The sequence below is a fragment of the Labeo rohita genome, chromosome 7, assembly GCF_022985175.1.
Source record: "Labeo rohita strain BAU-BD-2019 chromosome 7, IGBB_LRoh.1.0, whole genome shotgun sequence".
Lineage (NCBI taxonomy): Eukaryota > Metazoa > Chordata > Actinopteri > Cypriniformes > Cyprinidae > Labeo > Labeo rohita.
Genome location: NC_066875.1, coordinates 37,412,377 through 37,427,239, shown reverse-complemented (window position 1 = coordinate 37,427,239; position 14,863 = coordinate 37,412,377). Strand labels below are relative to the sequence as shown.

The 14,863-nt window shown below is 34.2% G+C and overlaps 3 protein-coding genes across 3 annotated transcripts; all 3 read left to right on the top strand.

Annotated features, from left to right (window-relative positions):
- The first annotated feature begins 5,132 nt into the window (after positions 1–5,132).
- Positions 5,133–6,554, top strand: LOC127167773 (cornifelin homolog B-like). Its single transcript, XM_051114014.1, has 4 exons — positions 5,133–5,195; positions 5,336–5,445; positions 5,535–5,689; positions 6,025–6,554. The coding sequence occupies exons 2-4, from the start codon at positions 5,343–5,345 to the stop codon at positions 6,145–6,147; spliced, it is 381 nt and encodes a 126-aa protein (XP_050969971.1). The 5' UTR covers positions 5,133–5,195; positions 5,336–5,342; the 3' UTR covers positions 6,148–6,554.
- A 1,499-nt stretch (positions 6,555–8,053) lies between these two features.
- Positions 8,054–9,734, top strand: LOC127167772 (cornifelin homolog B-like). Its single transcript, XM_051114013.1, has 4 exons — positions 8,054–8,138; positions 8,306–8,435; positions 8,610–8,764; positions 8,976–9,734. The coding sequence occupies exons 2-4, from the start codon at positions 8,333–8,335 to the stop codon at positions 9,096–9,098; spliced, it is 381 nt and encodes a 126-aa protein (XP_050969970.1). The 5' UTR covers positions 8,054–8,138; positions 8,306–8,332; the 3' UTR covers positions 9,099–9,734.
- Positions 9,735–10,760: 1,026 nt separating this feature from the next.
- Positions 10,761–13,634, top strand: LOC127167771 (cornifelin homolog). The gene is made up of 3 exons (XM_051114012.1): positions 10,761–10,892; positions 10,992–11,146; positions 12,835–13,634. The coding sequence occupies exons 1-3, from the start codon at positions 10,796–10,798 to the stop codon at positions 13,030–13,032; spliced, it is 450 nt and encodes a 149-aa protein (XP_050969969.1). The 5' UTR covers positions 10,761–10,795; the 3' UTR covers positions 13,033–13,634.
- Positions 13,635–14,863: the final 1,229 nt, after the last annotated feature.

Below are 14,863 nucleotides of genomic sequence, written 5' to 3'. Positions count from 1 at the left end.
AAAAAAAAGTGAGTCTCCTCTGAGTATCAGCATTTAATTGTCACTGTCATGTTTTTACAACACTAACAGTACAACTGCGTCTGTAGGTTGTCTTTCAATTTTCTGCTTTCCTTGTGTTGCTTGTGTAACATCCAAGAGGTATGGCGAGTGTTTCTGCCTTCCTCTGATTGATGGATTTGGTTTGTTGAGGGTGTCCATGCGTCATCGTTACAACATTGAGGTTAGGACACATATTTATAAAGGCTCTCCTATGAATGTTTTGTGAAGTGTTTTACAAAATACCTTGATTTGTAATGGTAGTCTGGTACTCTGAATCACGCTGTTACAATAACTTATAAATTGCTCCCTTATATATTTGTAAATTAAATTAAATGATTCTCTCTCTCTAGGGTAGTATCTTAAAGGATTTCTTGCTTACCTTCTGCTGTTGTCCCTGCGTATGGTGTCAGATGTCTCGGGAAATGGATGCCCGTGAACCTAACACAAGCTGAGCTAAATAAAAACAACCTCCACTGCAGCTTGACAGCATTCTCATTTTCACCTATTACTTTATGGTATTACACATTCCCATGTAAGACTTTTTTTATATCCCTCTCTGGTACGGAGCTGTCATATGGCAACAATTACTTTCTACTTATTTCCTTGTTATTCTGAAAAAAAATACAATATATTAAAATATGGTAATTAAAAGGGACGGCCTTAAGGTAGTCAATGATGTGCTGTTTTTAAGCGTCATGACATTTGAATGGTTCTCCAAAACACTTTTTTTTTTCCACTGTCACTGTCAAGTGCTCCAGAAATTGCTCTGTAAACTTAATTTCTGAACATCTCTTCTCAAGGGGGATTTTTTTGCATCATCTTTGGTTAGTAAATTACATATTTTTATTCACAAATCAACATTGTCTAACATAGTTTTTTCTGTAAAGTGAGAAAATATCTGTCCCATGACAGAAAAATATGGCAAAACTGTACCACAATGGAACTGAAGTAATGTATTTCCCCACTGGGATTTATAAATAGTAACATCAATAATATGATTGCAGTTATTTCTTTTAAGTTTTTATTGAAGTATAGTTGTATTTATGGATGAATAAAGAAATTATTTATTCTTTTCAGAATATTAATACAGCAATATTTCACGGAAAGGGCAATAGGAAGAGTCCAGAGTTAGCTCTTCCATGTAATGAGTGTGTATGTGTTAGTATGTGTGTGGATTTTGACTTCTAGAAGAAATGTGCATTTTAGCTGAAAAGAAAATCAGAATTTAACAGAAAAAGTACCTTTTTGGCCATTTTCCATTGTGGTACACTGTTGCCATATGGTAAAATTTTCCTTAATATCTCCCGAAAGTCTTTTTTTTTTTTTTTTTTTTTTTTTTTCCCCAAAAACATGGTTGATGTGTATAATTGAAGCTTTTTCATGCAATAAAATCTTTGTTGAAAAAATATTTCATGGTATATTGTGTCCCAGTTGGAAGGCTACAAAATATTCCCAGATCTTCTCAGTATTTTTCTCAATGGCATTAGATATGGACCTGTATGAATTACCTTTGTGAACATTACTTAACTGAATAAAAAACGACAAGTGGAGTAAAAAGAGGCATGTTGATGCATCTATTCTGTATCTTATTTTGTTCCACCAGTAGGTGTCACACGTTTACAAGCAATCCATAAATAGAAGATAATCGAACCTGGTGACAATCAGCACCAGAGACTGAATGAATCTGAATGAGTTACTGTAATGATTGTGTTCTTAGTAACTTTAGAGTAATATTTGCTAGATGTTCCTGCTACATGCAGTTACGCCGATACTCCAGATGTGTTCTGGCACTTAGCAGTGCGCTGAATGTATGACACCAGAAAAAGTATCCATAAATGCACAGGTAGGCCTACTACAAACGTACACATGCTTTGGTTTTAAATGAAGATCTACAAGAGCCATTTAGATTTATGTGATTCACGGAAAGCCGTGACAACCATGCAGTGTGATGGAATCTGACTTCTGAGTTTGAAATATAGTAAAAGTGTTATTGTGCTAAGACAATAAACAGGGCAGCTCTGGCACGTACAAGAGTTTCAGCGTCTTTCAGCAGTATGTATGGGGTGGTGAAATGCATTGTTAGAGATGAGGAATGCACGAGATATGGTGTGTGCATCAGAAGTGAGAGATGGGTCAAACATGATAGCAAGACGTCCAGTGCTCTACCATTATGTTTTGTTTATTTCCGGTAGGTCCAATTAGCATTAGTGTTTGTTACCTGGGTTTAGTTTTACAAACCTGGAATTTATCAGTTGCCTTTTATGCATATTTGTGTGGCCGTCAAATATGACAGCCTATCTAAACAAACGAATGAATGAAAAAGTACACACATGCTTGCATATTCTGGATTACGTCCAGCTAATAGTTAACCACTAGAGGGAACCTGACATTGGCTACTATGCGTCATGAATTCACAAGGTTAAGCTGGAGTGTAATATTTGTTTCGCACCGTGAATTTGTGCCATGCAGTTATGGAAGTGTAAGTGTTAACATGCATATTTTATGGTGGTTATTTTATATCACAGATATCACATCGGTAGAGACCCTTGGGGACCTTGAAAGTTTCCATTAAAACCAGTACAATTTCCATTACAAAACCTGTGGTTGTTGTTGTTTTTTAATTAGGCAGGGATATAAGCAGACTGTAGAGGACAGAATTTATTGCATGGAAAAAAATCAGGGTTTACTGTAATAAAATTAATTAATTGCATTACTGCTATTTGTAAAATGTAAAGTGCGTGCATTTTGTAAAGAAGAAGAATAAAACAGCACAAAGATGTTGTGGAGAACAATATATATATCACACACTTAAACATATTTTTGACTAAATGCTGTCTGCTGTGTGGAATGTCAAAAATCAGCCTGATGGATCGCGAGTACACGATGACAGAATTGTCCTTGCTGGTTGAACTATGCCTTTAAGTGTGCATATGAAAGTGGTCTAACAAGAATTTGTTGTGCCGTCTCTACAACAAACCCTCTATGGGTTCTCATGGGTAATGACAATAAGTGGGTTGCTTTCTAAGAATTGTATTTGGAAGATTTAATGTGTTGAAAATGAGGCATTTTAGGAAGCCAGTGGTTGGAATCCAGTTTGTGATTCATAGTAATGATATCATGTTTTTTTACGCAATTACAGCTCAGTGTCCTGAGATGTGAATTCCACCAAATGTAATGTAATGAAAATAAGTCACATTACCCAAATGGCTTCATTATCAGAAAAGCTCACACCTGTGTCGCCTCACTACTAGGCTGGTCCAAGCTTTGCTTGGATTGTGAGGAGTAATCTATTTTATAAAGTGGCATAAATGCAATAGCAAACTTTGACGTAACACTACCATTCAAAAGTTTTTGAACAGTACGATTTTTGTATGTTTTTTAAAGAGGTCAATTCTGCTCACCAAGCCTCACCATTTATTTGATCCAAAGTACAGCAAAAACTGTAAAATTCAAAGTTTTCTGTTTGAATATATTTAAAATGTAATTTATTCCTGCGATTTCAAAGCTGAATTTTTAGCATCGTTACTCCAGTCACATGATCCTTCAGAAATCATTCTAATATTCTGATTTGCTGCTCAAAAACATTTTTTATTATTATTATGTTGAAAACAGCTGAGTAGATTTTTTTTTTTTTTTTTCAGGTTTCCTTGATGAATAGAAAGTTCAGAAGAACAGCATTTATCTGAAATAGAAAACTTTTGTAACATTATAAATGTCTTCATCATCACTTTTGGTCAATTTAAAGCATCTTTGCTAAATAAAAGTAATAATTTCTATAATTCCAAAAAATATATAGTGTATTATATAGTGTGTAATGTTACAAAAGCTTTTTATTTCAGATGATCTTTGGATTTTTCTATTCATCAAAAAATCCTGAAAAAATGTACTCGACTGTTTTACATATTGATGATAATAATAATATAAATCTTGAACAGCAAATCAGCATATTAGAATTGTTTCTAAAGGATCATGTGACACTAAAGACTGGAGTGATGATGCTAAAAAATTTAGCTTTGATCATAGGAATTAATGACATTTTAAAATATATTCAAATAGAAAACAGTTATTTTAAATAGTAAAATATTTCACAATATTACTGCTTTTGCTGTATTTTTGATCAAATAAATGCAGGCTTGGTGAGCAGAAGAGACTTTAAAAAACATTAACATCTTACTGTTCAGAAACTTATGACTGGTGATGTATTTTAACATAATTATGCCATATTTATATGCATTTATGATGGGTTATTAATGGGTTAATGTTTTTATATGTTCTTGAAAATCACATTCTCACCAAATCTGCATCTATTAGATCAAAAATACAGTAAAACTACAGTAAAATGTATTTTATTTCTGCAATGGCAAAACTGAAGTTTCATTGTGATCCTCTGGAAATCATTGCAATATAATGATTTGGTACTCAAGAAATATTTCTTAATATTATCAAATGTTGAAAACAGTTGTGCAGCTTGTGGAAATTTTGACTTTTTTCATTATTTGGTGAATAGAAAGTTGAAATAAACAATTATTATTTTAAATAGAAATCATTATAAAAATTTAATGCATCCTTGCTGAACAAAAGTGTTCATTTCATTAAAATGTTGTAGTACATGTTTCATTTAAAGGCATATACTGCTTTTAAAACATAACTTTCAACATCCCATAATGCATATTGTCTGCATTAAGTTAAACAGCATTAAACAGCAATAGCGCTATATGTCAAGAATGAATTTGATGTCCAGAACTTCTGCTTGCCACTGCTATTGTAATGTGTTATACAATTAAAATTAATTGCAATAGTAAACAGTTAAAGTTTGTCTTGAGGATCTTGGTGAGTGTGGTGCATTTTTCTTGTTTCCTTCCTTTTCTTTCTCACAGATAATTCACAGTATCAGTACACAGTCTCATTAAGATGACTCACAATGTCTTACGTCAGCAAAAACTGGTAATCACCTAAAATCTATCGATAAAAAGAAAAGCATGTACCCGACTAACCTGCTCTGACTCCGTGGAGACACGGTGTGATACTAATCTTTTGTCTATACACGTGTGTACGTGTGTTTGGCCACTGATGGTTCTATAAATCTGACACAGATTGTCACCAAACGCTCAGTCCTAATCTTCACTGTCATCCCCAACTGTCTCTCCTCTTGCACGGTAAGAACTGCATAGTAGCTTATATGACACTCCTGACTTTTGATAAAACATGCTTAATTTAGTTATGCACATAATAACTACAGAGTTAACCTTTTAAATGCATATGTTCTAACCGTTTCTTAATTTGTGTTGTCTTTCAGAGTCATCATGGCAACCAAAATAGTTATTCAGCAGCCTAAGCCACTTGTTTTGGCCCCTGGTTCTGACCAGTGGTCCTCTGGCATCTGTGAATGTGACAACCTCAATGACTGTAAGTGTTTTTTGTGTCTTTATATAATATTAATGGTCTACTAATTCTCTTTTCACGTAGTGACTTTTTTTCCCCTTCTTGTTCGTCAGGTTGCTTTGCGTTCTGGTGCTGTCCGTGTTTCGCCTGCATCACAGCCAGAGATCACGGAGAGTGTCTCTGCCTGCCTTTGCTGGACAGTTTTGGCCTCTTCCCACCCATCACTATGGCCATGAGAGTCTCTGTCCGACGCACCTATGGGATTGAGGTAACTTTAGACTTCCTTGCAAAAATGCATTTCTTAATCAGTTTTTTTTTTTCTTGTTTTCCTGCAAAAATGTTTAGACATCCTTTAAACAAATAAATGCATTTCTAAATGTTTGCAAGAAAAGTCTTCTTTTTATATATAACATATTTGATATTACTTTTAAGGATATAGCTATAAATCAATATATATTTATCATTATATACTTCACACAAGAGAAAAAATGATTTATAAGTTTATATTAAGTATAGAATATTCTTAGATGCTAGATATATAACTTATGTCAGATGTCCAGTTTTATGTTCAGTTACTGACTGATTTCTTTTTCTGTTTAACAGGACTCTATTTGCAACGATTGTGTGTTATCCTTCTGCTGCGGGCCGTGCTCCTACTGTCAGCTAAGACGTGAGCTGATCGCTCGCAACCATCCGGTCACCCTCTTCCGCAACCGAGCAAAATAAAGAAGTTCATCCTCAGTCACTAATTGTAACCTCAGCTTTAAAAAGAATAAGCTTGTTGGAGATGTGTAATGCTCTCTGTTTGGAATTCAGTTCTGACCCAAGGAATGATGTGGATTTCAGTAGTAGCCTGCTGAGGAATGAAGACTGACCCTTCTCTAAAACCCTTCTCTAAAACTGCACGATTCTTTAGGATAACAAACTATATTGATTTTTTTATGTATTGATGTAGATTTGGAGCACAGTGACACACTGTATCAGCTGTGAGACTATCACCTTGAATCATGAGGTCCTTGTTAATTTTGTTTCAAAGCTGTTGCTTTTAGTTATGTTTTGTTTGATGTTGTGAATATTTGTTAATATATTATGTGATTGTATGTGCTGAAATAAAAATTTTGAGAAAAACTGCACTCATTTTGTATTGGTTTTATATGCTGTGTGTATTTCACCTACAAAAATTTTATTTTTTGGTTAATTGCCAAAACCAAAATGAATGAATATCTTGTCTAACAGTATATCTAATTATCTATCTATCAAAAAGTCAGTGAGCGACTGAAAATGATTGATTAGGGCAAAGCAGCCAAGTCCTGAATCCTCTCAAGGTTTCATCCTTACATTTTAACAGACATTGTTTGCAGAACACTTCCTTTCTTTTTATCTTATTTGATTTTTCCATTGTCTCTCATACAAATAATAAAACTAATTATTTTCCAATTATGATTTCAAAGGCAGTAAAGAAAGAATCTTGTAATAAACTGTGAGATTCAAAGATTCAAGCTCAGGGATTCAAATACCTCTTGAATAATGTTTACATATTTGGTTCTCTGTTTCAATTAGTTTAGTCTAAAGTTTTAATTAGTTTAATTCTAAAATTATGACAGCAGTAATAAGTATTTTTGCTAACACTTTACAATGCATTAACTAATATTAACTAAAAACAGGCAATACATTTAAGTATGTATTAATCTTTGTTAACATTCAAAATCAAACTGTTCATGTTACCTCAAATCCATCAAATAAAATTAACAGAAGTTTTTGGTTCTAATAATGTATTAGTAACTGTATAAATTACCATAAACTAAGATTACAAATGCTTTAGAAGTATTTTTCTTTCTCAGTTCATGTTAAATAATGTAGTTAACTAATGGCAACAAATGGAACCTTATTGTAAAGTGTTACCATGTTTTTTAAATAAAAAGCATTCATGATTTATTTTAGTTTGAATGAGTTTATATTTCTTTATATTTATATATAAGATACAAAAGTCGTTCCAGAGTCGAATGGGAATTCAGTACTGTAACATCACTGAGTTCTGAACTGTATTTCATTTTAACACAAAACCTGAATATTATTTTGTTATTAGTCATTTGCAGGTTAGCGGATGACTTTTGTCCAAATGTTCACTAATATTTTCAGAAACCCTGAAGTACATACCAACAAACTGAGTAATGTAAACACCAAGACATGATGTACTAGCAGTTAATGATATCTCTTAACATAATCAGCACTTCAAGAACAATGAAATGATTTCATAAAATGTTCCACCTGATTATGTTATGTGCTGTTTATTAAACAATAATTCTGTTGCTGTTGCAATGATTTCTGGAGTTACACTACAACAAATAAAGCGCTGCATCTTTATAATGACATTAATTTCACTTCATTGTACATTCTTTAGGTACTTTCTTAATTCCACTACAGAGATCACAGCCCTTTAACAGTAGCTTTGCAATCACAGAAAAAGAACCTGAAGTCCTTTACATTTGGTATTTCTTGTCAATTTTTCAAAATCTATTTATCTGGCATATTTGACATTTTTCTCATTATTACCATGCTCCAGTTTGATGAGAAAGCTGTTTTTTGATAAGCATCCTTTGCTCTTTGCGTATGTGTGCACGTCTAGACATTCCCGGCTTCCTCCCTCCCCCTTTAAATAAAAGAGAGCATCGCTTTCAAAGTGTCAGTCTCTTGCTGAACTTGCCACTCTCTCCCAGGTAAGACAACATCCTCTACAAATTGTATTATTTTATTTTATATATTTATTTATTTATTTATTTAATTTTATTGATTTTTTTTACATAGTTTCTGACTTTTTCTGACTTTAATAATTGTTAAAATGTTGAATTGGAATCTTATTAGTAGCTTTATTTTTGGATTTCAGAGTTCTTGAATCTGAAAAATATTCATCATGGCAAGCAAAATGGTGATTCAGCAGCCCAAGCCATTGGTAGTGGCTGCCGCATCAGATCAGTGGACCACCAGCATCTGCGAATGCGACAACGTCAATGAATGTAAGCTTATGTGTATTTGTATATTTTTGCGAGGATGTTTGAGTATAAGATAAGAATTCGATAAAAATGTAGAAGTACTCTTCAGCCAGATTTACATGATATTTGTAACAGTTGTTTTCCAGTCTGATTATTGCAAAGAATAGTTAATCACTGGTTCATCTGGTACTTCTGCAGGTTGTTTCTCTGTGTGGTGTTTCCCTTGCTTTGCCTGCATTACTGCCAGAGACCACGGAGAATGTCTCTGCCTCCCTCTCCTGGACAGCTGCGGGTGTATTCCTCCAATCACTCTTTCTATGAGGGTTTCCACACGCCGGCGTTATGGCATCACGGTAAGAAAAGAAATAAAAAAAAGCAGGGATTGAACAAAAACTGCTGCGTTTTTATTACAACAGCTGAATCTATCAAGCCTTAGAGGCTATCATTCAAACACAGTCACAGCCTATACTGTAATACAACAGAAGGAAACTAAATGCAAAATATTAGAGGTTGTAAGAGTCTTATAATTCATTGTGTTTAACATTTGCTCTTTTCCTCGTTCAGGACTCTATCTGTAATGACTGCGTGTACTCTTACTTCTGCGGACCGTGCTCATGGTGCCAGATCAGACGGGAGATGAAGGCAAGACTCCATCCTGTCACTCTGTTCAACAACAGGCCTACCTAAAAAAAATCACCTTCATCTTCATCGCCTTCATTATCATTTTCACAGTACATTCTCTAAAGCACTCGTTGTCCTTATCGGATCACAGTCGTGTCAATCCAAAAAAACAAAGACTTGCATGTTCTACGGTTGTAATCACAGTTTCTGATCTTCCTCCCACACGCACTGACCTGAGATCAGCCCTTTGGCATGGAACTGTAGTGGAATGTGTTTTACATATTGTAAATGTACAGCTGGCGTGCAGCTTTAATCCAGGAAGCAAAGAAATGTGAGCAGCGGATTCTCCTAAGAAATATGCAGATTTTAATGTTATAGCATAATTTTATAGTCACTTTTTGAATTTCATTTTTAGCTGTAGTTAGTTATGTAGTTAGTTTAATTTTATTATAGAATGTTGTAATCTGCTTTAGTTTTTAAAGACAGCATATTCCTACCAATGTATCTCACAATATGTATCTTTATAAAATATCTGCTTAATATTTTTTTCACTGTAGTTGATATATTGAGCCATTGATATGTGACACTGGAGGTTTGATATTACTGAAAAATGTTCTAGTGCGTATTTTTGCAGACCTGTAAATGATTGTAGAAAATATAAAAATATGTTGGGACACTCAATAAAGCTGATTGAAAACATAAGCATAAGCAAAACATTTGCTTTTCATGTTTTAACATTGTTACATGATTTTAACATGGTTGCAAGATTTAACTTTAGAAATATCTACTCAACCCTTAGGCTGTAATGAGTGACTGAGAAATACTAACTAATGAACTGATACTACACTGTAAAAAAATAAAAAACACAATTTGTTGAGTCATCTTAAAATAATTTGTTACCCTGCTGCCTTAAAATTTTAAGTTCAGTCAACTAAAATAAGTTTAGTCAACTTGAAATGTTAAGTTGTACTAAGTAACAACTTAGATATTTGTGTTTGATAAACTTAACAGATGGGTAAGTAACCCAGCTGCCTTAAAATTTTAAGTTGATTCAACTCAAATATCTAAGTTGTCACTTAGTATAATTTAACATTTCAAGTTGAACAAACTTTGTTTGAGTTTGCTGAACTTAAAATTTTAAGGCAGCCAGGTTACAAATTATTTTAAGTTGACTCAACAAATAGTTTTTTACAGTGTAGTCTGAATAATAATAATTAATAGTAATAGCAATATTCACAGGGCCAAGGACAAAATTATTATGGGTTTTCCATTGTGGACCTATGCGGTGGTGCAGAATGTTTGCATATGTAGACATCGAATAAACATTAATTCCCAGGCTTAAAGTCATCTAGAGTCATCAACGTGTCATGTCTCCAGTGAAAAGGGCCTGAAGGCTGTCAAGCTTCAGCTACTTTAGAGTAACAATATGACCTTTTCATGTAGCATAATTATCTTTTAGATCCTGAGGGGATCCTATATGCAAAAATATATGTAATAAGAAAATTTTGTTCCTTGTATTCAAATAAGGCTTACTTTCTTTTGAACCGTGAAACCATAATACAGGGGCATTTCTGTGTGAGAGGAACGAGGTGAGTTCATATTAATGCTGCATCAATAATGAATCGGTTCTTAATTCTTTCCTTGAACTAAGCTTGTTCTTTGTAGAAAGTAAAAAAAATATAGAGGTAGCTTTTAAAAATGTATTAAACAACCTATTTTTTGTGTTACTACCCCTACAGATACTACTGTATACAGCAGCAAACATGATAATTCAGCAGCCTCAGTTCAGTCCTGTGGTGGCAGTGAGCTCAAACCAGTGGAGCACGGGAATCTGTGGATGCTTTGATGAATGTGATGTCTGTGAGTTTGAAGTGACTTGTCTTGATTAGCATGTTTTGGTTTGTCACAAGCTGTGATTTATTAAATAATTTATCTGTATTTGTATTTGCTTCCCTCCAGGCTGCTTTGCCACATGGTTACCCTGCTGCTTTATTTGTTCCACAGCATCAGATTTTGGGGAGTTTTGCTGTCTGCCCCTGATTGACTTTTTTTCCTGCACTCCTCCGGTATCTTTGGCACTGCGGACTACTGTGAGAAATCGATATGGCATACAGGTATGTGCCGCACCCTAAAAAAATACCAAAATGTTCTATGGGTCTATCATGGGTTCCATTATATAGCTATAAGTTAAATAGCTGCAATCTACCCTGGTCATGTTGCTGGTGAAGGACCAGCATAAACCAGCAAAAGACCAGCTTAAACCAGCACCAAAACATACCTAACCAGCATCCCGGCATCAAAACATACCTACCAGCATATGCTGTTTTTTTACACCAGGGATATGCTATGCACAGTTGAATAAAGCAATAAGCCCTGTGAATCCGTGGTTTATAGTAAATTTATAACAGTTAAGGAGCGTTGTTAGGCACAACGCAAAGTGAAACCCCCTTAACTGTTATAAACCATGGCTTCACAGGCTTATTGCTTTTATAAAACTGTTATTCCATATACGTAGTAAGGTTTTTACAAAATAAAACAGAGCAAATAAAGTGCAATGATTTTAATACAAACGTTATTCTTCCGCCAAACAATGTAGTTCCTCAGAAATGGTTGTGGTTGCAACAAAGTGGTTGCCTAACAACACACAAATGTAGACAAAGGTGTATGTTTGTAGTGTAATTTACAACAGCTTCGAACGCGGCTCAATCAGAATCAAGGACCGGAACTATGCGTTTCATAACAACCAATTAGTTACACATATTTAAGTTACATACACACAAAACTTACTTAATTGAAAACTTAACTTCAGTCTGATGTTGATTCACTTTGAATTCTGTCAATTCATTCAGCAAAGGATTCGTCAGGCTTCGGAATATATGTTCGTGAATCGGAATATACTGTTCGCGTTGTTTGTGTTTGCACGCAGTTCGAGATACAAAGACGTGTTCTTGTCATTATTTTGCGGAACACTGTGTTTTAAAGCATTATTATAAATGAACATGTGAACGTTCGCAACTCGAGTAAAATATGATTTCTTTCGCCGAGGCTCTGGAAATTAGCTTTGCATAAAACACTTGTCCACTGTTCACTACCATAGTATGTCCCACAACACCACAGAACATAATTTATAAAGGTGAGCTAAAACTGTATAAATATGTAAGTACATCAGTGAAGAGCACAGTCTAATTACATGAATGTGAGTTTTCTGTAGTGTTTTTGTATTATATTTTCATTCTAAATGTGTCAAGTGAAATTTCAGCTATGTACGTATATAAAGGCAGTTTTTAAAGAATAAATGTTCTCAGGACAAGGTTATTTCTCACAAATTTAAGGTTGGGAGGAGTTCTCACGTGTTTTTATTTTTTTGTGACTAATTGTTGGCTAAAACGATGTTATTATTTTATTAAGGACACACTTGCGTTGTTTAATGAATTGTTTTGTGTTTCATAAATGCATAAAGTGTTTAATAGACTGTTTAATAGCAGGGTAAGACAACGTTTATTCAGTGTACAATGATTCTAGAGAGAAAAATAAATGTAGTTCTAGTGATGTTTTTTTTATCATTAGGCAACCACCATGTAGTAGTATAACAAGTTCTCTCAATCACAGCAAGTCCCTATGTAAAATGTTAAAAATATATATGTAAATGAACCGTGCACATTTTATACATCCCTGAATATAAGTAAAAATGTGTCTGGACTTTCCATTTCCTCATCCAATTACATGAGCTGTTTTTGTCGGAAACAGCAAGAGTTAACTTAATTAAACATTTCTAAACTAATTATGATTTGCTTTGTAACAGGGGGGGCTGGGATCTGACTGCATGTATGTGACCTTCTGCAACATTTGCTCCTGGTGCCAAATTGCGAGGGAAGTGAAAAGACGACGTGCAACTCCTATGGTGGTTAATGCTCAGCCTGCGGTCTTAGCCATTCCCCCAGTGGTGGTTTCCCCCCCTCGACCTGTTGTGACGACCCAGGTAACAACAGTGGTTAACTGATGATGTCATCAGACTAATCCACTGTGGAAATTGGTGGATGAAGTGATTTTGGATATTGACTCTGGAGACAGTTTACCATATATCATAATTTACTTAAATACATATTTGTATGTACAACTACATATTCTCTATAGTCATTTCATTTTTAATTTTTAAGAAAAATTGCTGTTTGGTCAGGACCAAAGGCGGCAAAATATGAGAAATCTTTATGGTGCGATTCTCAGTGAGCTCCAAATATAACATTAATATTCCCAGAGGCAGAATGTTTTTGTACCAGGTAATATGAACTATAGAAAGTAACAGAGGAAAGAGGAAACTGTGGCTCTGTGATAAAGTCCATGAAGTGAGTCATAGCCTGGAGTCATAGTCACCAATTACACCTGCCTTTGTTTCATTTGGCAGCTTGCCTCCTCTTTTATACTTCTCACCACAGCAAACAAGCCTGAATGCTTGAGATGTTTCCAAGATAGTTCATATACGAGCTGTTTGTATTGTGTCTTAATTAGATGATTTTGTAGGTTTTTTTGCTTGTTGGACTGTTTAAGATTTCTTCATCTTTCTAAGTTGAAGACATTTGTTGATTTCTTGATTCTGAAAATAAGTTTGAGGGTAAAATGTTAAGGTTAACCATTATTAAAAGTTGTACCCAGTTGTTTTAAACATTAAATAAAATTCTAATTCTGTTCACCTCTTTGAGCATGAAAATAACACTGGTTATTTGAACTTTGAGCCAATCTTTTTTTCTTCTTCTTCTTCTTCTTCTTCTTCTTTTCAAAATCATTCTAAACCACTTGGTTCACGGTTTACAGCAATACACAGCACAAAATTTCGTGGAAAAACTCATTTCAAGACGTTTAGACCAGATATATTATGGGGGTGTTTGTTTTCATTTAATGCCTTTTATAGTCAAGTCACATAGATTTAAAAAATCTGTGAAAATTACAACTTTAAATTGATAATTGCACAGAATATATTTCTTCAGTTAGTTTTATTTTCTTAATTCTTTGGCTTTTTTTCTGGTTTTAAGCATAAATGTAACAATGTTTTGCAAGTGTTAAAGGAGAAGTTCACTTCCAGAACAAAAATGTACAGATAATTTACTCACCCCCTTGTCGTCCAAGATGTTCATTGTCCATGTCTTTCTTTCTTCAGTCATAAAGAAATTATGTTTTTTGAGGAAAACATTTAAGGCCTTTTCTAGTAAACTTCTATGGTTCCCAGGAGTTTAAACTTCCAAATTCCAGTTAAAATGCAGCTTCAAGTGGCTTTTTTTTTTTTTTTTTGAAAAATAACCGATCGTTTTGCTACATAAGACCCTTCTTCCTCAGCTGGGATCGTTTAGAGCCCTTTGAAGCTGCATTTAAACTGCATTTTGGAAGTTCAAACTCATGGGCACCATAGAAGTTCACCATATGGAGAGAAATCCTGAAAAGTCTTCCTCAAAAAAAATATTGTCTTTACAACTGAAGAAAAAAAGACATGAACATCTTGGATGACAAGGGGGTGAGTAAATTTTCTGTAAATTTTTGTTCTGGAAGTGGACTTATTCTTTAATGCTAAAAACAAGATAAAACTATTTGATAATGAAGGAAAAACTATTTTGAAAAAATATTTTTTTTTGCAGTGTTAAGTCATTTGGTGGTTCTGTATGCATGTTCGTAAATCTTACTGCCGTTAGTTCAGTCCACTTCCTGGAAGCTGCCAAAATAACAGCAGAACACTGGTGGCTCATAATAATCTGGATGTGGTAACACATCTGTTGAATGTCTTAGCAAATTCTATTTGGGTTTTAATTGTGTTTTTTTTCTGTAAGTTCCTTTACAAGTGGATC

Coding starts and splice junctions, on each gene's coding strand:
- LOC127167773 (XM_051114014.1), top strand. CDS start 5,343: ATGGCAACCAAAATAGTTATTCAGCAGCCTAAGCCACTTGTTTTGGCC. Junction 5,446..5,534: donor ATGTGACAACCTCAATGACT/GTAAGTGTTTTT, acceptor CTTGTTCGTCAG/GTTGCTTTGCGTTCTGGTGC. Junction 5,690..6,024: donor GACGCACCTATGGGATTGAG/GTAACTTTAGAC, acceptor TCTGTTTAACAG/GACTCTATTTGCAACGATTG.
- LOC127167772 (XM_051114013.1), top strand. CDS start 8,333: ATGGCAAGCAAAATGGTGATTCAGCAGCCCAAGCCATTGGTAGTGGCT. Junction 8,436..8,609: donor ATGCGACAACGTCAATGAAT/GTAAGCTTATGT, acceptor GTACTTCTGCAG/GTTGTTTCTCTGTGTGGTGT. Junction 8,765..8,975: donor GCCGGCGTTATGGCATCACG/GTAAGAAAAGAA, acceptor TTCCTCGTTCAG/GACTCTATCTGTAATGACTG.
- LOC127167771 (XM_051114012.1), top strand. CDS start 10,796: ATGATAATTCAGCAGCCTCAGTTCAGTCCTGTGGTGGCAGTGAGCTCA. Junction 10,893..10,991: donor CTTTGATGAATGTGATGTCT/GTGAGTTTGAAG, acceptor GCTTCCCTCCAG/GCTGCTTTGCCACATGGTTA. Junction 11,147..12,834: donor GAAATCGATATGGCATACAG/GTATGTGCCGCA, acceptor GCTTTGTAACAG/GGGGGGCTGGGATCTGACTG.